Source organism: Rhamphochromis sp. 'chilingali' (assembly GCF_963969265.1).
Source record: "Rhamphochromis sp. 'chilingali' genome assembly, chromosome: 6".
NCBI classification, from domain to species: Eukaryota; Metazoa; Chordata; class Actinopteri; order Cichliformes; family Cichlidae; genus Rhamphochromis; species Rhamphochromis sp. 'chilingali'.
The window spans coordinates 41,513,206-41,534,167 of record NC_137933.1 but is presented as its reverse complement, the minus strand read 5'-3'; the positions used below and the strand labels follow the sequence as shown (position 1 = coordinate 41,534,167).

At 46.3% G+C, this 20,962-nt stretch overlaps 1 protein-coding gene across 1 annotated transcript in view; it reads left to right on the top strand.

Annotated features, from left to right (window-relative positions):
- adamtsl3 (ADAMTS-like 3) overlaps positions 1 to 20,962 on the top strand; it is a 188,575-nt gene that overhangs the window by 70,374 nt on the left and 97,239 nt on the right. Inside the window, exon 4 of the mRNA XM_080885193.1 lies at positions 18,361 to 18,488. Within this exon, the coding sequence (XP_080741319.1) occupies positions 18,361 to 18,488 (128 nt within the window). The remainder of the gene's footprint in view (positions 1 to 18,360; positions 18,489 to 20,962) is intronic.

Here is a 20,962-nt window from a genome sequence, read left to right as displayed (position 1 = left end):
GTAGCTCTGCACGATGTGATGAGTGTGTGGGCGGGATCGCAGCGTGACCTCACTTTTTGAAGAATATTTCTTGATGAGTATGTCCAGGGCATCAGGTAGCAGCACATGAGAAATGCACTTCATATTGTTAATGCCCCGCCCCTCCCTGAGCCTGGTTCTGCTGGAGGTTTCTTCCTGTTAAAAGGGAGTTTTTCCTTCCCACTGTCGCCAAAGTGCTTGTTCATAGGGGGTCATATGATTGTTGGGGTTTCTCTGTATGTGTTATTGTAGGGTCGACATTACAATAAAGCGCCTTGAGGCGACTGTCGTTGTGATTTGGCGCTGTGTAAATAAAACTGAATTGAATTGAGTGAGCATTGAGAAGCGCTGTAATCACTGGTGGAGCACGTGAAGCTTGTTTTTCAGCTCCCTGCAGATGTGTTTGATGGGTCGAATCTTTTGTAGTATCCTGTGGATGTGAGATTATTCTTGTTATTCACTGCCACAAATGACTCTATTGTCTTTATTACTTTTTGAGATTTTTCACATCCATCAGTTGGAAACTATCAGCAAACAGGTACTCGGTGTGTGCCCAGGTCGCAGCCAGCAGCGGGAGAGCCGCTTGTTTTTGTTATTTGGCTTTAAAGCTCCGATCCTGTGAGCTGATGTCAGGAAACTGCACCGAGTGAGTCATGTTTACCAGCCGAGCGGCCAGCAGAGGATACTAAAGAAATGAAGCAGCGTGGGTGGATGTGAATCGATGACTCTGAATTCGAGGGGACGCTAAAACATTTTCCACTGCGCAGAGACAAACACGGGGCGCGACGCTCCGAGAGGCCCCGCGGGCCACCCACTCACCAGCAGCCATCAGTTAGGACCAAACATTTACTGCGAGTCCCGTTTCTCTGAGCGCCGCTCCGGGTGTGCACAAATCCCTGGCCGCTAATTTGTTCTGCAATAATTCTCAAGGCCAGGGAGGAAACTGTATCTGTGAGAAATAAGGAGGCTCTCACTGTAAATCACTCGACTGCGCGTGACGGAAGAGCTGCTCTCCAGCGGCTCCGGGGAGATCGAGTGGCTGCTTTTTTTATTAAACGCAGCGTGGTCGTAAATCAGCCGTCTTTATCATTTAGGGGGAAAATCTACATGAGCGCTCAGTGTTTGTTTGTTTTATCATAATTCTTGGCAAAGACAGCAGAATATTTCCTCTTCTTACTTGGAGGCAGAATCGTGTCGTCTTGATGAAGCATTTATCCGTGCCGTGTTATTCTCTTCTTATCTCCCTCTGCTCGCTCGACCAGGAGTCTCTGAGGTCTCAGGGATTCACATTCAGGTCTGAGAAATCTCTTTCTCTCTGCGACAGAGAAATGTTTTTAATGTCTTTAATCTTTAATAAAACATCGGTATCTAATTACTGCTGCGAGGGTAAAATCCTACACTCATATAACTCCAACTCATCACAACACTCACCAGATGTTTTTATTGTGAGGTAAAAACCCTACAATGTAAGAAAGAACGATCCTCTATAAGCAACGACTTGGCGACAGCGGGAAGGAAAAACTCCCTTTTAACAGGAAGAAACCTCCAGCAGAACCAGGCTCAGGGAGGGGCGGGGCCATCTGCCAGGATAATATAAATAAAAACAATAATGTGATAGTTATAATAAACAGAAGTGAATCTTAGAAACATGTTCAATAATTTAAAGCAGAAATATTCAGAGCAGCTTTGCGTGATTCACTGTTCGGCCCACACGGAGCTGGAGCTGTGTGAGACGACCATATCTGCTCGCTGCGTCTGATGTCGCTTATCGAGTCCCAATCCTCCCAAAATCAATCAAACTCTGAGAGACTGCTGAGAGTTAAAAATCCTTTCAGCTCCAATAAAATGATCATCGTTCTCCGAGCTGCTTTAGATCAAGTTTAACACCCAAAATTAATGATCAGTGAGTCGGTTTCCATCTACAGATGACACGGTCTGCAGCATGTTTGTAGGGTTGGTCGGAGTGGGTTAGTTCAGCTGTTCTTCTCAGTGACCGTTCATGTTGGAGGACCTGAGATGTTTGAGATGATCCAAGATGCAGGTGACCAGACCGTCACAGGGCAGACGCACACAGAGGCAGACAACCGTTCGTGCTCACACCCGACATGCAGGTCAATGGGAGGAGTTGTAATACCTGCTGCTCCCTCTAGTGGTCAGCCCTGGGCATCAGCTGCATCCATCTCACCGCTCACCTGTTGGACAGGAGCGCTTCTGGGCTAATTTTCAGGCTCTTGTGCAGTCACCTCCCTGGTAAATCATCTGTGTGAGGACAAACATGGTTCTAGACATCTGACCAGTTATCAGTTTTTAAAATTCTACCACATGACCACACACACCAGCCGAAGACTCACAGCACTGGGACGATAAGGGAAATCATTTGGCATCTTTGGTGATGCTACATCATTTTTCCCTCTTTTATAACCTGTTCTCCAGAAAGCACACAGTGGCAATGAATCCAACATTTAAACTATTTTAAGTTCGATAAATCAAACAGCGTGGCAAATCTCAGGGAATTAATATCCAAATAAAGCACCAGAACATAAACCCCAGAGCTGCTGCTGCTGCTGCTCATACACACACATTAAAGCTGAAAGAGCAACTTCACACACACACACACACACACACACACACACACACACACACACACACACACACACACACACACACACACACACAAACAGCTGCTGATGTCCTCCAGAGACGCAGTTACATCACTTTGAGGCTGCCGGTGTCACAGCGTGCTGGTTGGTTTGATTCGGGTCACTCGCTGTGCCCACCACGTGTTGCATCATATGAAATATTTACTGAAGTAGCTGCAGCCTCAGTTTGCATATCCCAAGATACATAAACCATAAGCCTAATGACTCCATCTGTTATTTTCTCACATCACTGTCAGGTTTTGCGCTTTTTTGCACACTGCTAGGTAGCACCAGGGTCCCCTGGTACTCCACCAGTCAGTGTGTGGATTTATATCCAGCATGTTTCACTCAGCTGTCCTCCTGCAGTCTCAGCCACGCCCGCGGCTTCTTCTCCGTCTCTGCTGCAGCTGATGAGATTCCTGATTTCCATTCTGACAGTTTGAGTTTTTCGTGGCTGATGTTGTTCTGTAAAATAAAAAGTCAAACTATCTTTAAGTCGTACTGCTGAAGAGAAATGGCACGAACTGACAGCTCCGAGGTCTTTCTTGTCGGTCGCTCTGTGCAGCCCTGACTGTTTGTACGGCTCTGAGGGAGAGCGGCCTGTAAGTCAGCGCGCTCTGTTCACACGCTACGGCGCAGCGGCAGCAGCTCCATTAGACGCTGCATGAAAGGAACCCTGTCAATCCAATATACATACTGAGAACGAAGGACGTTTCCCAGCATGCACTGCATGTGATTGTACTCGAGTCCTTTGTGTGTGTTTGTGGAGTGTATATATATAGAGAGAGAGCATCTTGAACTTGTGTGTGGTGCTGAAACAAATTTAAAGAATCTATTATTTATATTTGAGTTTGTGCTGCAGTCCTGTGACCATATACAACAGCTACAGAGAGCAAACAGTTTGTGTATCAGGCTGCAAACATGTTCATTTCTGCTGTAATGCTTTAACATGGGGACTGACTCACTGCTGCCTCTGCTGGACAATAGAAGAATTGCAGGTTTCTGTGCTTCGTGTTTTAGCCCCTGAAGCTGAATTTTTTTTTTCAATCCTCACCTCTGACTCAGTGTCTCCGTGTCTGTAAATGATTAGTACGACTCTGCACACCGTGTATATACACACACACATGTAATATGTAAATGCATGCTTTATGAATGCTTTTTTAAATGTATACTCATCAATAATATCTCATTAATATCTCTCTCTATCTCTTAATAGACAAATATTTGATGTCCCTCAGAGAGGCTGCTGTAACCAGCTTCACAAGGCTGTTTCCTCTCTGTGTCTCAGGCACACACATGCACTCATTTCCTCAGGCAGGTATGAGCAGATTGTTTGCTGTTTAGGAGCTGAAATATAATTAAAAGTCAATGAAGAGCAAAAAATTGTCGCTCTGCGCTTTGTTGATATCAGAGCGGAGCCTCCACAAAAGGAAATTACAAAAACTAGCCCGCTGAGAAGAAAGACTCCCTATTTTAGCACCTAAAATTGTAAAATTGTAAAGAGCTCTTTTGGAAATAGGAGATGTGCCTGCAGCAGTGTGGGTGGTGCTCATCCAGCAGGTACTGAAGTGAGAGGCTGCATGGTTGCAGCGATGCGATACAGAAAATATCTGCAGGAGCTTTTTTGGGGAGACTCTGCTGTTGTCTTTGTGAGGAGGTTTTTTTCCGAGGGATAAAAAACTTCACAAATAAAACTGAGGAACTGGGAGACGGTGGTGTGGAGATTTGGAGAATCTGTGGCTGATGCTGCTTCTCTGCAGCAGAGCATCGACACACACACACACACACACACACACACACACACACACACACACACACACACACACACACACACACACACACACACACACACACACACACACACAGTGGACAGTAAAGGCCTGCTTCCATGCAGGATCCATGGTTGAATGCAGGCTGGATGGAAGCTCCGAGTCTTTGCTTGCTGCACACGTAGACACATTTGTTTGAAACCCTGAGTGTAATTATTCTTTGGATTCAGGAGACAGACGCCGTCTCTGCATCTACGGGCTTAAAACTTTCCTTTCTGATAAATGATATCATCAGGGCTGCATCAGGTGACCCTGAATCTCGTTACGCTGTGTTAGGCTCTGCAGGATTTCTGTGCTTCCTCTTCCCTCTGTGGTGGAGGCAGATGGCCTCCACCCCTCCCTGTGCCGGGTTTTCTTCCTCCCCACTGTCACCACGTCACCCCACTCACAGGGCATCGTGTGATATCTCAGAGCTGTGGTGGCTGTAGCTGTGAGCGGGGACTGTGAAAATAAACCTGAATGAAACAGGTTATAGTGCTGCTGAAGCCTCTTTATTCGGGAACAGCCTTCAGCTTGGTGTATATCATATTTCTCATTTATTATGTACCATCTAGGGCATCTTTACACAGTAGAGTCGACGCTTCAAGCTAAACAGGCTGCAGGAGGAAAATAATAAGTCTAGTATTTGGCGGGGCTGGAAGTCTCTGAGCTGTCCTTTCACTTTCCCCAAACCTCTAACTTGTCCTAGCCGACTGAGCGCGTGCCTAATCAGAAACAGTTTTCCCTTACTCATTTCTTTTCATATTAAAGGGAATTTGATGCTTGAGTCTCTTATGGCAGTTAGATATTCATGTACTCATCTGCCCGTTTTGTCTTGCTTTAAAGGCTTCAGCGTCTGGCTGACAAGCAGAGGTTGTGTTGGCTCTGTTCCTGCAGCAGTTTGGTTTTGATTTCTACAAAATCACGTTTCCTCCGATAACGAATCGAATCAGCGTCACGGCCGTTTGTCGTGTGCAGCTTGCTGTGCTGCATCTTTGTGGCTGTGAGCAGCAGGTTGTCGGAGCGTCCAAATTCCCAAAGTATTAATGGCTTAAACAATCAGAAGAACAAGATCTCTGATGCACTTGTTGTGGGTGAATCTCATTAATGTTTACTGTGTGGGGATCAAACACGTGTTGTTTCATGCTCAGGTCGTCCAAACAGCTGCTGCAGAGAAACTATTTCTGCAGGAAAGTGAGAGATAATATCCGAGCGGGAACCTTGACATTTTCTCGTACGTGCTGCGGCGCCTCTCTTACGCGTGGTTCATCTAAGAGTCAGCACTGTGCTTTTGCTGGACGATACGCGATCTGTCCCTCGGGGAGGACGATAAACCGAGCCGGCCTGTGCCTCAGACCAGGAAGCCAGAGAGGATCCAGGATGCCTCGTCTTACAAAACCTCAAATCCCCGTGCTGGTTCTCTGCTCGCAGTTCGAACCCTGAGCCCAGGTTTAAGTAGCCGCGGTCCGAGTCGCTCCCGCCGCGAGGACGACGGCTGCCTTTTCTGTGGAATTACTCTGCAGAAATCTGAACCCTGGGTTATGCTTGGACTTGAGTTTTTTCCTGCAAGAAGCAGGATTAAATTTTGATTATGAAGCAGAAAATTAATTACAGTGTTTGTGTAAAGCTCTTAATTGCCTGTTTGATTTATGAGTTCTGTATAGTGGAGCGTTAAGAGGATTTCAACTTTTTTTCCTCCCCACCGTTCAACGTTGGCTGAAGCACAGTGAATATTTAATGCTGTTTTGCAAGAATCCACAAAGAGTTTTTCTGATATACGGTATGTAAGCGTGTTACGTACAAGCGCGCGGCTGGGCTGTAAAGAGCACGATGACGGAGATCCTGAGCCGTCAGTCTCTGTGTTAGCTGTTTGCTTTGGTGTAGCTGAGGGACCTGCACAGAGCTCATACTGTGTGTGTGTGTGTGTGTGTGCGTGTGTGCGCGTGTGTGTGTGTGCGTGTGTGCGCGCGTGTGTGTGCGTGTGTGTGTGTGTGTGTGTGTGTGTGTGTGTGTGTGTGTGTGTGTGTGTGTGTGTGTGTGTGTGCGTGCGCCCTTTTGGCACCTGTCCACCAGGTAATGAGCCTCCTGCTTTCTTCAAAACAGCTGGAAGCTGCTCAGCAAGGCCCCGGCCTGCAGCAGAAAGTCACTGCAACACACTGATGCACTGATCGGTGGATCAGACAGCAGGGAAAATCATAAGCATAACCAATACACTCTTACGCTGATGTGCACCGCAAAGCCCAGAGAGCATTTAAACAGTACAATACAAGAGAATCAGCAGATTCGATTTAAGATGTTATTTGTCGCTCTGGTACAAAACTGCAGCACCGAAATAAATCAGCACAAAGAAAAACGGTTAATAATTGTTTAAAGTAATAAAGTAATACTTGTAAATGGAAAAACTGTAGTACAAAGAAGAGTGTGCACCTGTATGTGTGTTGTGTGTACTTGTGATTTATTCAGCAGCCTTTTGGCTTGTGGGAAATTAAATATGCAACACCTTCCACTGAGTGTAGTTTTAGGCTGTGAGGTGCTCGAGCAACAACTCCAACATTAATACTTTATTAGTCCAACACATTAAGTATTAGTAATCTAAATATCTGACTCATCTCTGAGTTTCCAGAAGTTAATTAGTTTCAAAGTAAAGTTTTGTTTAACGGCCTTTGTGTTCATTGGCAGGTAATAAAGTGCTAATAAGTCCTTATTAATAAAATATTATACTTTAATGGTGCCGTTAATATTCAAGTCTAGCACAAAAACACAAACAGCCTCACAGGAACAGCTTCCTGTCCAACATACAAACAGGCAACAAACACCAGTTACCATCACTAACCCATCCTACCTGCCTACCTGTCAGCAGGTGAGTCAAGCTTTCAGTCCCCACTTTCTGTTACAGCCTCAGGATCAGCGTTACCACAAAGAGTCAATGAGATCTGGAGAGATTACCCAGGATGCATTTGGCTTCCAGCTCATCAAGCCTGACCACACGTGCCCGAAGAAGGAGAAGAAGAAGATGTTTGACTTGTTATTTTCTTCTTCCAGCATCCAGCCGTCTGTTTAGCTTGAACCACTGGCTCTGCTGTGCAAAGATGCCCTAGATTGTACATAATAAATGAGGAAGTTAGATGCACTGAGCCGAAGGCTGTTGCTGTATAATGAGGCCGGAGAACCGGGGTCTACCTCGGTGACGCCTAAATGCAGGATATTCAGTCTGAACTGAGTTTCATTTATACTGTGCCAGCTCACAACGCTCACTTTAAGGCAGATCCTATCGCACAGTTTTGATCCCCTCTGAGCAACGCGTGGTGACGGTGTCGAGGAAGAACTTCCTTTTAACAGGAAGAGACCTCCAGCAAAACCAGGCTCAGGGACGGGCACCCAAGAGGTACACAAACTACAGGAGAGAGAATATCTCCAGGTCAGTGCAGGCAATCCTCAATGCATCATGGGAAATCCTTCAGCAGCATAACTACAGGAGGATTCAGGGTCACATGATCCAGCCCTAACTATCAGCTTCATCAAAAAGGAAAGTTTCAAATCCTGAAAGCAGAGAGTGTCTATGTCCCGAATAATCCCCAGACTGGGAGCTGGTTCCACAGAAGAGAAGCTTCAAACACATCCAGGTGGCAAATCTCATTTAAGATGCAATATTTAAGAGTATTGCATATCTGCAAGCCACCAACTCGTGCTTTTCATGCTTTTCATGACTTAATAAGTGCAGAGTCTGTTATTATTGATGCAAGAACAGAACGGAGGTCCCCGAGCAGAGACATGCTCCAATTATAATTACTGCAGATGGAAATAGCAGTATTTTTGCCTGTGGCATCTGCTTCCAGCAAGTATACAGATGGCCTCTCTGTGCATATGTTGCTGCTCCATCCATGGGGCTGGCACCAAGTCTGTCAAGTCAAAACGAACAAGTCAAGAGTCAAGCCACAGGTCCGGTCAAAGAAACCAGATTTGTGGCATCTCTTTCTGGCATGAGGTAAAAAAGCATGAGGTAACAAACTGAGAAGCAGGATACAGGCTGCAGACACGTGCAGGATCTGACAGGAAGTAAAAACACCAGGGGAGCTACTCTTCAAAATAAGACAGGAAGTAACAGAAAAACAAAAGAACAAGAAGAGGCACAGAAAGAAAAATGCTACGGGGACGGAGACCGGCCACTCTTGTCACCGGGAGTCAGAGCTGATACCTGACTGACAGGTCGACTTCCAAAAGATTACCAAGGACCAACATATATTTGGAAACAGAGATGCAGTCATAAAGCACTCCTGCCCGCAGTGCAGATATGAAGTGAGAATCTGCTGGACCGCTCTGACCCGTTAAGTCTGTTTCACTCATACGGCTGGCAGCTCGGACTTTGGACTCATTAGAAACAATTAAGCTCATTCCCCGGCTGATTGCAGCAGAGCCCTCGCACCGGGAGACCTGGCCTCGACATACCGCAGACGACTGTAAAATCCAAGAGCTCCAGCTTGGATCAGTGGCACGCCGTGGCCTTCATACCCAGCCCGCCGCTGTTTATCTAGCTCAGGCGAGCTGTGTTTACTGAGCACAGCCAACACGGCGAGCGTGCTCCCTCGCCAGACCTCGCCAGTCTTGTCAGTGACATCACATGTAGCAACAGGACAAATAATAAGAGCCTCTGGAGGCTGAGTGGATGTGGACAGAAGATGGGAGTGTCAGAGTGGCACTTTAGGCCGTCTGGTTTTCTTTGCTGCTCTCGTTCTGTTTGCGATTTGGCACTTTGTCATCAGCGAGATTTGAAGCCTCTGGTTTGGTGATGCAGAGGCTGAAATATGTTGTTTCACTGAGGAACGAAGAGTCGGGTCAAGGCTCGAGTCAGGCATCCTCTCCGTTCCTGTTTCACTTTGTTTTCTGTTATTTTTGGTTCACACAGTAAAGCTTGTTAGTTTAAGGAAAACCTTGAGGTTTTGCGCTGGCTGACGGAGACACACAAGAGTGGCAAATGTTTAGTAGGTTAAATAGAAACAGAGATTAATCCAGCAGAGACGGTTCGTCAGAAATGATCTCAGTGGAAGGACAAAAGCTTTGAGCTTTGAACTAAAGATCCTCACAGAGATGACAGAGAGCCAGAGTTCAGACCGAGCTGCTCACACTAAACTCATTCATGTTTACAGCTGTTTCCCATTTTACTGCAAAACAGAGCTTTGTGGCAGCTGGATTTTTACCTTAAATATTCATTTTGAGTTATTGTTGGCTTAGTTTTAGGTAAGTTTATTATTCCTTGTGTCTTAAATGCGACAAAGGCTGCAGGTCTCTGTCGGGGTTTGGATGGTTTGGTCTAAAATTCTCCTGATCCCAACGCTAACCCTGCATGTTGGAAGCCAACGCTGAAGGCTACCTGTGCAGTTAAATATGGACCCCGCTAATAATATTCCAGGTGTGTTTCATGGTCAGCGGCTTCAGAGAGAAACTGTCTTCATCAGTCAGCAGTAAAAGGTCAGCGTGGTTTTCACTCGTTACCGTCCGTGACGTGTGAGAAAAGATCTTTAACATCCGCTCTCTGACAGAGGCGACGATTTCACAGCCCTGCAGTGGCACTGATGGATTACGATGTGCTCGGAGGTCGATGCCTGCGGATAATTCATTCTGCTCAGGTCTCAAACTAATTTCCCGCACTGAGGAAGAGTGGACGCCAACCGTCATCTGCAGAGAACAGTGGCTTTACTGTACTCGCTGCCTTTTCCATCTTTGGAGAACAAACACAGGAAATGTCTTCTGGGTTACCAGCCCCCGTGGTACCGAGGACTGGATAAAACTTTACATTTCAGCTTTATGAAACCTGCAAACAAATCAGTTTTACTTACACAGGAGTGGGGATCTCAACGATGAGTTGATTACCAGGCCTCCGGAGAACTTCAGGACATGTTGAGGAGTTCATTTAGTCGTTTAAATCAAGGACACATCTAAAACCTGCAGGACACTGGCCCTCCAGGCCTGCAGGTCCCCAGCTTTGACTTAAAGTGTCACAGTCTAAGGACTAAATCTGGTTTTTGCTCAGCAGCGTTTTCTCTATAAGCATCTTTGACCTTCAGTATCGTGGTCGATATCAGAGTTTGAATAAACTGCAGCAGTGTAATGATGGTGTGTGATGAAGAGGAGCAGAGAAAAAGGTATCCTGCATGTTTCATCTGTTTTCTGAAGATTCACTTGGAAACTTTATTTTGGTTACATTTTGTGATAGTGATGTGTTTTTCAGCCCTGAAACTTGTAGAGCTCAAATTGTTGTGTGTAATTCAAGGACCTGTAAATCTGAGCATTTTCACAGTATGGAGGTAAAATTTAGGACGCCTTCATTAAATGTACAACATCGTAGAAAAAAATCAGCTGATCCTGAGGCAGTCGGGTTGATTTTTCATGGAAAGTGTCAGAGAGAAACGAATGCTGGAGAAATAAGAAAGTCGAGTCCCCGGTAGCGCTCTCGCTGCAGCATTTCAGACCGATGTGGGCCAAATATGTAGGAAGAAAACTGCAGAAGCCAGAAAAAGTTTCAAGGCGAGAGTTATACGAGGTCACGAGCAGCGGAGACTGAAGGAGACTGACGGTCAGAGAGCTCTCTCAGCTATGGTTGTGCTTTTGTTAACCACAAGTAAGCCTGAGCCTCCACGGCTGTCTGACAAGCATACTTTCAGCTTTATTTTGCACCACATATACAACTCACTTCCAAAGGGCTGCTAATGCATAATAGAGATCATTAGAAACCAGTGGATGGGATCTGCTTTGCACTGTATGAGCATCTTCTGATTTAACAGGAACTAAATGTTCCCAGAAAGCATCACTTCCTGTCGATTAGGCTCATATAGACTTTTAAGCATCCGCATCAAGACTGCTGCCACAGGCAAAATAAACCTTTACTTGTAGCTTTTAGATTTCTGGTAGTTTGCATTTAACAAAATGGATTTAGTCTGCAAAGAATGCACGCACCTACAATACGGTAGGCCGGCTGAGAATACCTTAACCAGACGTTATAAGCAGCACATTGTGTCCCGCATTCAGCGCGCTCATATAGGGAGTTGGACAGTTTTTTTCTAATCCCATCCAACACCCTCCAATCTCAGAGCACAAGCTGAGATTAATGCTGCCGGCTATTTTCACTCCCTGCGAGCGCCTCCAACCAAACAAAGTGATGCAAGGCTGTTTACCAGCTCGAAACTCTGCAGGAGATCAAGTGTGAAGCAACCTAATAGGATTTGCACTTGAACATGTTTCCTGATTCTCAGACAAAGAGGGAAATGATGCAATTTGGGATTAATGGAGGAGAATAAGGCACAAAGAAGTCAATAAAGTAGTGAATGAAGGGATTATTGAACCGATGACTGAATGAATAAAAGGATGCAATGACCCAACGGTGGCTGTTCATTGATTTAGATCCTCACCTTTGCCTACCTGCCTTTGGAAGCTTTCGATGCTTCACCTGTGATCGTGACCTGCATGTGGTTGTGGATGCAGGAGGCTGGAATTACTTTGTGCTGCAGTGCGGCTCAGCTCAACCTTCGAGTGACAAAGCGAGCTCAGAGCAGAGCCGCTGCATCGTCATGAGGAATGCAACCAGGTGACGTGTCCAGCATATGATCGGGAATGCCTCCAAGTTGACTGGAGATCCCCAGGTACACCCAGAAATCCGAACATGTGTAGTTCATCTTGGACGTTTTAACGTGGGAGTCTACGGGGACGGACTCACTGCTGGAGCCTCTGCTGGGCGTTAGAGGAGCTGCAGGTGTAGTTGCTTTGGTTTAATACACTATATGGACACAGAATTAATCTTTGAGTTCAGGTGTGTTCAGGTGTGGTCTGTAAAATGCGGCTCCTGCCTTTACAAACATCGATGAAAGAAAGGCTTGTTCTGAAGAGCTCACTAAAACCTGCTGTGGTGCTGCAACTGGATGTGACGTCTGCAACAATGGAATTTCTTGGAGTTTCTTCCCTCCTGGATACTCCTGATCAGCCTCATAGTGTCAGACCAGGTGAAGTCTCAGAGCCGACTCGATAACTGGAGAGCTCCAAACCTCCTCTGGCATTAACACCAACACAAAGACTGCACGCTGGCAGCTTCACGGCCGAGCAGCTCCTGTGGGAGTGAGTGTTTCAGTCCCAGAGGTTATCACCTGACCTAAACCCAGTACAGCGACAGTGCTGGTTTCTATAAGTCTTCTCTTCTTATAATGAGACTTTCAGAAAAGATGCCCGAGTGGCACCAGTGGACTCATCGCATCTGCCAGTGCCACTTTGAACCTTCAAACTGGGAAACTGAGAAATGCGCCGTGGATGGCGAGGTCATCTGAGTTGTCAGTGGACACAGCTTGCTGATACTGAACTATGCAGGCACAATGGGCCCTGCTGGCCACCCGGGCCAAAAAAGCCTTGGCTGGACAGATTCTCCTCATGCCGATGTTATTACTGTTGGAGGTCCGTGATGGCGGTTAGCTGGCCGAGCCCGACAACAAAAGGCTGTTTTATCCTATTAGCTGAGCGTTAACGTGTCTAATTCCTCTCGAGCTGTTCAGTCTGTCTCTTTGGAAGAGGCACGAAGAGAAATGTGAGAGAATCCCGAGATCCAGTTCAGCGCAGGAGTCCAAGACACACACAGCAGACCCATGTATGTGGGTACGACCCTCACAGCGTTGTCCTCTGCCAGCTCCGCTGTGAGCCAGCACTCAGCCTGGGAGGCAGGCTGAAATGAAACCTGCAGAGGTATGTCAGAAATGTTAATTCTGGTTGACCAGGCATAAATAACATTGTCAGAGGAATTAGAGTTTGTTCCTGTCCTGTGGGTTTTACTGACTGCCTGCACTGTCGCTGCTGCAGCAAAGGTTTCTCCAGCTGTTTAAACTCATGCTTTGACTATTGTCCTGGTGGTACACGGGCTAGATCGCACTCAGAAGGAAAAACTTTATTAATCCCTGCAGGAGATTTCCTATCGTAACAGCTGCTCGGGACTGTGGAAGTTGTAAAATTATACAACTGCAGCAAAAAAGCTGAGGAAACTGGATGGCCTCGGGAACCAAAGGACACGCTGCGAGGGACCGCACGCAGATGATCTCGATCCAGATTCGATCCAAGCCAAGTTCTGATGTTTTATCAGCAACAGATTCATAAAATATCTGCAGACGTACTCTGAAGGAACGTCTTCAGGAGGAGGAGGCGACTCTGGCCCTCTCTGCAGAGACAGCAGCAGAGATTCCTGTCCACGTAGGACCCCAGGTATTTGTCTCTGCCCTAAAGGAGAAAAGAGATGTAGGAGTCCTGCATCACCTTAAGTCCATCAGCAGCTCCTTTAGTTCAGCTGATGTTGAGTCTGGATGGTTCAGCTCACAGCAGAACTCTAAACTGTGAAAAAGCACTTTGGAAGGCTCGGCTCGTTCCCCCTCTGACTTCCAGTATTTTCCATAAATACTTCATTGTGCTTCATTTTTCCTCTCTCGCACACACACACACACACACACACACACACACACACACACACACACACACACACACACACACACACACACACACCGAGGCACCACAGGGTCTGTAGTGACATCACTGACCCAGGGAAGCCAATTTTCCTATTTTTGGTGACACACAGCCAGGAAAACTCTCTCCCGCTCTCTATCAGAGCCTCCCTCCATCACTCCCTCTCTTTCATCTCAGCTTTTCACACAGCAGATAAGATAGGAGAAAGGTCGGTGTTCGGTGGGGGGGTGCGTCGAGGCCGTAGCAGCTTTGTGTGACTGCTTGCCTAAAACAGACGACTGTTTCGTGTGACGTAATGCTACTGTTGGGTGTCTGCAGAGGGCGAGGCTCTCATCAGTGTTTCGGCAGAGAGACCTGCTGTCCGTGCCGACGAACCGCTGGACTCTTCTGCACTTTGGACAACGCTCCCGATGGGACGATGCTGCGCACACGGATCACAAACTGTCAGAAATTACTTGGCTGCATCCAGTCAGGCATGTTTTGAGTAAGAGGATTGGATTATGTATAATTCAGATATCTTGGCCGAGTCTTTTTGAGCGTTTTTTGGCCTGGTGATGGTAAAATAATCAAGCGTTGAAATAAGAAACCCGAGTGTGCAAAGAGGTTTCTACAGCAGCAGAAGGACTCTCGAGGCCTGCTGCTGCGGTACGATCAGTCTCCACTGATCAGCCTGTTTTACACCCAACATGCGTCTCAAACAGATTATGAGTCACTGCTGAACATGGAGGCAGGGCCAGAGGACAGGTTTGGCGAAGCCGACTGGGACGTCTGGGGTTTCCACCAGGACGGTCACGCTGGCGATGGTTTTACTCACATGTGACCAACATAACGCACTCATGCGTAAACGCTCTGAAATGTATTTAGGAGCTTGTGTGCAAACATAACATATAAGATTCAGCCTCTGTTTTTCTACCGCAGCAGCTGTTGTAGTTGATGGTGGCGCCGCAGCTCCTCTGACACGCCCACAGCGACAAAGATGGTCAACAGCAGCGGCGTTGTGGCGCTCCACAACGGAGGTTGCCACAACTGGCAACCTGTCCTGGGTGTAGCCCACGTGTAGGCTCCGCCCCCACCCCATAACCCCGAATGGATAGGTTAAGAGCAGTTAAAAGGGTGGATGAATGGAAACGAAGGTGAAGCGTGCGAGTCAGTGACGTGCAGAAGTCTGGGGAATATGAAGTGACCACATGCATACGTGAACATTTCTTGTTTAATGTTTGCCAGGTGATGCATCGGCCGCTGTTCTCCTGAACGTTCCTGCACGCCGTCATGTGCGCGCCCTCCTGCACAGCCTGCATCCAGTATTTATGATTATGATAAAACTGTGGGAAATATTCCAGCCTGCTTCTCCTGAAATAGCTTGTGTGGGAAAATGTCTGTATTATATAATAGTCCTATATGCAGCGTATAATATGATGCGTAATATATATAGCTTTATAAAAGAGCAGTGAGATAACAGCGATATCTGTAAATGTAAATAAAAATGTGAGTCAGTTTTTATCTACATCATGAATCTGAGTGACCTTCAAACTCTGAACACAGAGGTGGAAACATCTGTAACATCTGTAAACGCTTTACAGCGGCTGCTGTGGCGACGTGCTGTCAGTGAGGCTGCGATCAGTCCCGCTGCTCTGAATCATTTATTCATATTCACCTGTGGCTGCTCAGCCTATCAGGAGCGACCGTCGGAGTCTGACCGCTCGTCCCACCGAAAGACGTTCTTTTATCGGGGCTTTCTTGGACAGCAGGAGTCCACAGGCCAGTTTTACCCAGAGATGCTTCTCTGTGTCGGGCTGGAAGGAGAGACGGCGTCAGCTCCATATATCCAGTGGGAATCGTTGGAAATCAGACATGTAGACTGTGTTTCTAGATTTTTCCTCACTGAAAACACAAATAGACATTTTATTTGTGAAGCTATAAACTCGAGATTACATTTACTGAAGTGTAACTAATGATAAGTGATCCGGTAGAGGAAAGTTTTCAACCTGATCTTAAAAAAGTTTCTGTCTCCTGTGTTATCATAAGTTAATAAATGTCTCGATCCTGGGTCAGTGACTCGGTGCTTTTGTGTTATTGTGAACCTTTGATTCCATCATGGATCATCAATGTTGGTGTTTTAGTTTGTTTTGTTCTCGGGTATTTCTTGAGTTCTAGTTCTTTGCTTTTGTTTGTTTACTGTAGCTTTAGTTCTGTCTTCATGCTTATTTTCTTGTCCCCCAGTCAGTCGTGTCTCATGTCACTCCTGTCCCTGTGCTCCCTGTGTTTCCTGTTTTATTTTGATAGTCCCTGGGAGTGTCCAAATTCATAGGCTGCATCCTCCTGAGGACCCGGACGGTCTGGCCTTCAGATTTGCGTCACCGCTGTCTCTGTAGAGTTTAATAAACTCGGCCGTCTGCTGCTTGCTTCCTCAATATAACAGGACACTGGAGTAAACTCTCCACCGTCTCACTTCTGTTTAATCAGTTTTCTGTTTGACGTTTATTCAGCTGTGTGAAAACTAGAACTTTAATCTCAGCCAAACCGGTTTACTCAGGAACAAATCAAACACTGAAAAAAGCCAAACAATAAAAGTTTTATGTTATCTGAGTGACTCATATATCATGTTTAACCTGAGTAGCCAAAGACCGCGAGGGGTTTGAAAACGCTGTGCCAGGAGTTCGCCGTTCTCGCCCCGGTCAGCTGTCGAGCTGGTGGGTAACAGACGTCTCCGAAAACGTCGGAGCACTTTTGCAAACATGTGGTGTCTTTTTTTTTTTTTTTTTTTTCTTGAGAAAAAAAATGACATTTTATTGAATCTGCAGAATCATAAGTACAATTTGAAGTGCTGTATCAGGGCAACAGGAGATGATATCAGGTCCTTAATCTGAGGATGTATTCAGAGTGTTGAATACATGTGTATGTCAATATGCATATGGTATATTTTTTTTTCTTTAAAAAAATAACAAAATTATATCAAAAACAATTTAAGATGGAATGCACAAAAACTGGTCTGAATGCTAAACCTGCAATTGTGGATTATATGATTTCACTCTGCAAAGTCTACAGTATATAACCAGTATCATAGAAGCAGGGAATGATTCATCAGAAGAGCAGGAGCCTACGATGAAGGCTGGAGGAAAGAGGGACTGCAACAGGAGGTTGGACAGCATAAGAAGACAGAAACTGAATGGAAGCAGGGTTATGATATGAAGTTAGGGTTCAGTAGTGATGCCAGAGCAGAGGAGCGGTATTTGGCGCAAAGAGGTTAACTCCTGACTAAAATCCAGGTCAGACAAACAACTTGCCGCCTCTCACAGACTGGGAAATCGAGAGGATCGCATGTGGTGTCTTGATAAACCGAGCAGATGTTTGAAGCTTACACAGCTACATTCTCGTGTGACACAGAAAGAGTAATAAGAGTAATATTAAAACTTAGTAGCTGCTGCCATTGTTGGAAACTGGAGTTGACTGGGCCGCGCTATGAATTCTGGGATATGGTGGGCCAGGAAGGACACACCCGACCTATCCTTCAAATCTGGGGAAAAGGAGGACGCATTTGTTGGCTGCATTTCTAGGAGTCTTTGAATTTGGACAGCCTTCGTCGCCTGGCTGTGACGCAAACGGCCTCAGGAAGATGCAGCCTATGAAGTTGGTCCCAGCTGCGTTCCCACCCGTTCCCCTACCTGTGTGCTTTCCTTGTTCTCTGTCCCAGTTTAGCTCCCTAGTTTTCATGTTTTCATTGTGGAGTTTGTCCCGCAGATAAAGCTGGCATTTTACGTTTACTTCCCCGAGTGTGTCGGGTCCTGCCTGCTACACAGCAAACGTGACAATGAAATGTCTTTTCCCATTTAGCTGCCCGTTCACCACTGGTGTAATAGTTTCTTCAGTTTCACATTTCTTGCGTCTCATTCTGGGAGTGTTGTCGCTCAGCTGTGCGGCGCCTGCATGAGCCGTTCAGCCTCTTTCCTGAGACTTTGGGACTTTTTCTAGAGAGAGCTAAACTTCTGCTGCGTCGGCTCACTGTGGATATATTTGCTCTAACGCTGTAAAAAGAAATGATCTCTGCCAGCATGGCACACTTTCACTGTGTCCCTCTGAGCCTTTAAGCTTTTTTTAGCTTAAGCTTTATCAAGAATTTATCACGGAGTGTTTCCACACGGCACAGAGCAGTAAATATACGGCCTGTGACGAGCTGTCCTCCAGCAGGTTTGTTGAATTTCCAGCAATCAGACAGAAATGCAGACCGTGGTAGAGCCATGTCTGACTGTGACTGATTCTCAGACTGCCGTGAGAACAGACGCTCGTGTTGCAGGAGCGTTTTGCTTTAGCAGGCGTTGGAAACCAACGAGGCACGCCTTCTTACAACCACAAAGCTTTGGTGTGAATGTGATTTAATACGCACAACCTTTGTGTTGCTGTTTGTCCTTCTTTAGGCATCCAGGATGACCCGCTCAGATGAGGACAGGGAAATCGGCTGGGATGCCTGGAGCGCCTGGAGCGACTGCTCTCGAACCTGTGGGGGAGGAGCCTCCTACTCGCTACGACGCTGCCTCAATGGAGGGTAACCCTCATTTACCATCTAACAAGACACAATGTGACAGCATCTTTGAAATGTGGAGCGACTTCATGGCAGAAATCTGATCATTAAGACAAGCAAAAGACCAAAATCAGCCTTCGGCGTGTGACGTGCGAGCAGAGCGGCGGCTCCCTGCTCGGGTTAATGAGACTGTTTGATGACTAAAACCTGTCAGACGGTCACAGATCTGCTCAACTCACACATTTATCGTGCCATCAAATATTGAAGAGGAATGTTCTGCTGTGTCGTTACCTGTTAAACAGATGTTTCAGGAGGGCGTGGCTTAGCACAATCATTCAGATTTTAAGCAGTAATTATGATAATTTACAGGTTCATCATTAGAGCATGTTTGCACAATGATGCTGCTCCATCACCATCACAGTCATGTTTGTGTGACTTCACGAAAAACGACCACAGAAATACTAAACATGGCTGTGACCTGCAGTGGACGTGTCACAGCACTGAAATTCACCGAAATCTGCTCAAATGTAACCAAACTGTAAGTGAAATCTGAAAATATTAAAAAATATAAAATAAAATAAGCAAACTAAGTTTAAAAGTGAACAAGTGGGTCATAAACCCAAAGCCCAGTCGCCTGTTTCTGTGGACTCGTGGCTCCTCCCACTCCTCCCACCATCATCTTTTCCCCCCAAAATCTAACGCTGTGACATCAAAAGTTGAGCAGACAGAGAGCAACAGTAATTATGATGTTGCAGCAAAACAAATGGAGCAGGGATGTCCCACACGCTGTCAGTTTACTCTGATTGGTCAGCTGACCAGGTGGAGCTCAGGTGTTGGTTCCAGCTGCAGGCTAACACAGCGCTAACCACGGTGCAGTGCAGATATTTCATATATCAATAAGTCACAGTATTCTTTGTTTGAGCTTGTTCGTATGTGACATGCTGCCGCTGTCAGAAGGTGGCGATAACGCACCCACAAGCTGTTTGCCAAACACCATCAAACAAGAAAAATAGAGTTCGTTGCGCGGTGAGACGCTCCTGCACAGACAGGAGAAACAGCCGTGGTGTCTGCGAGTGGTTACAGATCACAGTCATTATCCTGGTTACAGGTGAGAGCTCAGGTGAAGGCTCAGTGCTGTCCAAGGCTCAGATTAAGCCGAATCCACCTCCTACAACTACTTTTGATGGACCGATGGAAAGGTGGAGGTGTCAAACTTATTCCACATCGTGGGCCATCCACTGTGACCTCAAGTGGGCCAACCAGTCAAACACCATCTTTCTGTCACTTCAAAGAAGTTTAACTAAATATTTCATCTTAGTGTAAGAAGTCTGTTTCTGCAGAATGCCTGAGTGTGTACTTCATAAAGTAAACAGCAGAAATCAGCACGACTCTTTGGGCTCGTTTTTTCCTATAAATAAATAAATCATGTAAGATTTCTAACATAGATGGTAAAAGCAGGCCTCTGGCATTGGCCACATTAGCTGCACAGGGGATGATCAGGGCTGCTTGAAGGTATCTCAGCCACAGGTTTTTCAAACTTTCTCTGAAAGCTATAAAAACTACACTAAATGTGAGAAGCTAAACGTGGCACATCCTGTGCCCAAAGTAAGCGTACAGAACCGGGAATGCAGCAGAAACTGTAAAGAAGCTTCCGATGGGGAAGACGGCTGGGAGCTGTGATGAAGTGCAGACCTCTGTGTGGAGCAGATGGACTCTGGGAAGTCTGCCTGGGCTGGTGTGTTCAGTGTCTTCCTCGCACCGATAAAGGCAGCGAGTGTTTGAGTTGGAGCGTGTTTGCTGGGTTTAAAGCCCGCGGCCGCCTGTCAGTCTGTCTCTGCTCGGCCGTTTGTCGTGCAGCGTTCAGGAAGTCATCAGAGGCTGTCTGCGTCCTGCGGTATCGCTCTGCAGCCTCCCGGCGATGCATTTGTCTTCATTAAATCTGACTGCAGCGCTCTCACCCGTGCTGCTGCTGAGGCATCTGCTGCGTTCAACAACACACAGTAAATACACTCACAGCGGTGCTAAAACTTGCTAATTGACACTTGTGGTTATGAGCTGAAAGGAAGATCCAAAGAGAGATAAAAAAGGAGTAAGTACACTATGCAAATGAGTCTTTGAGTGTCTTGTGAAATGATTTGAAGGACGTATTTTCTCACATTCGTAGGTTTCCGGCTGTGGGCCGTGGAGTCACTGGAGCTGAGAGCGGACGAGCGTTGGATGTTTGGTTCTTCCTGTCTGAAAACTGCTCTCGATGTTTGCTGACAGACATGAAAACAGTAGTCAGAACCGATTATTCATGTTCCTACATGGTATTAATGAATAATGGAGGATGATGTTAGCTGGCAGCACACCTCGCCGTCTCAGTCAGAAATGGCGGGAAAGACGTTTAAATCCATGAATTATTGTCTTAAATCTTCTGCATTACAGTTACTGAGCAGCGTAATCACGCGCCCTGCAAGCTCTCATCCAGTCCAGCTGAACTTCACTTCCTGTTCTGC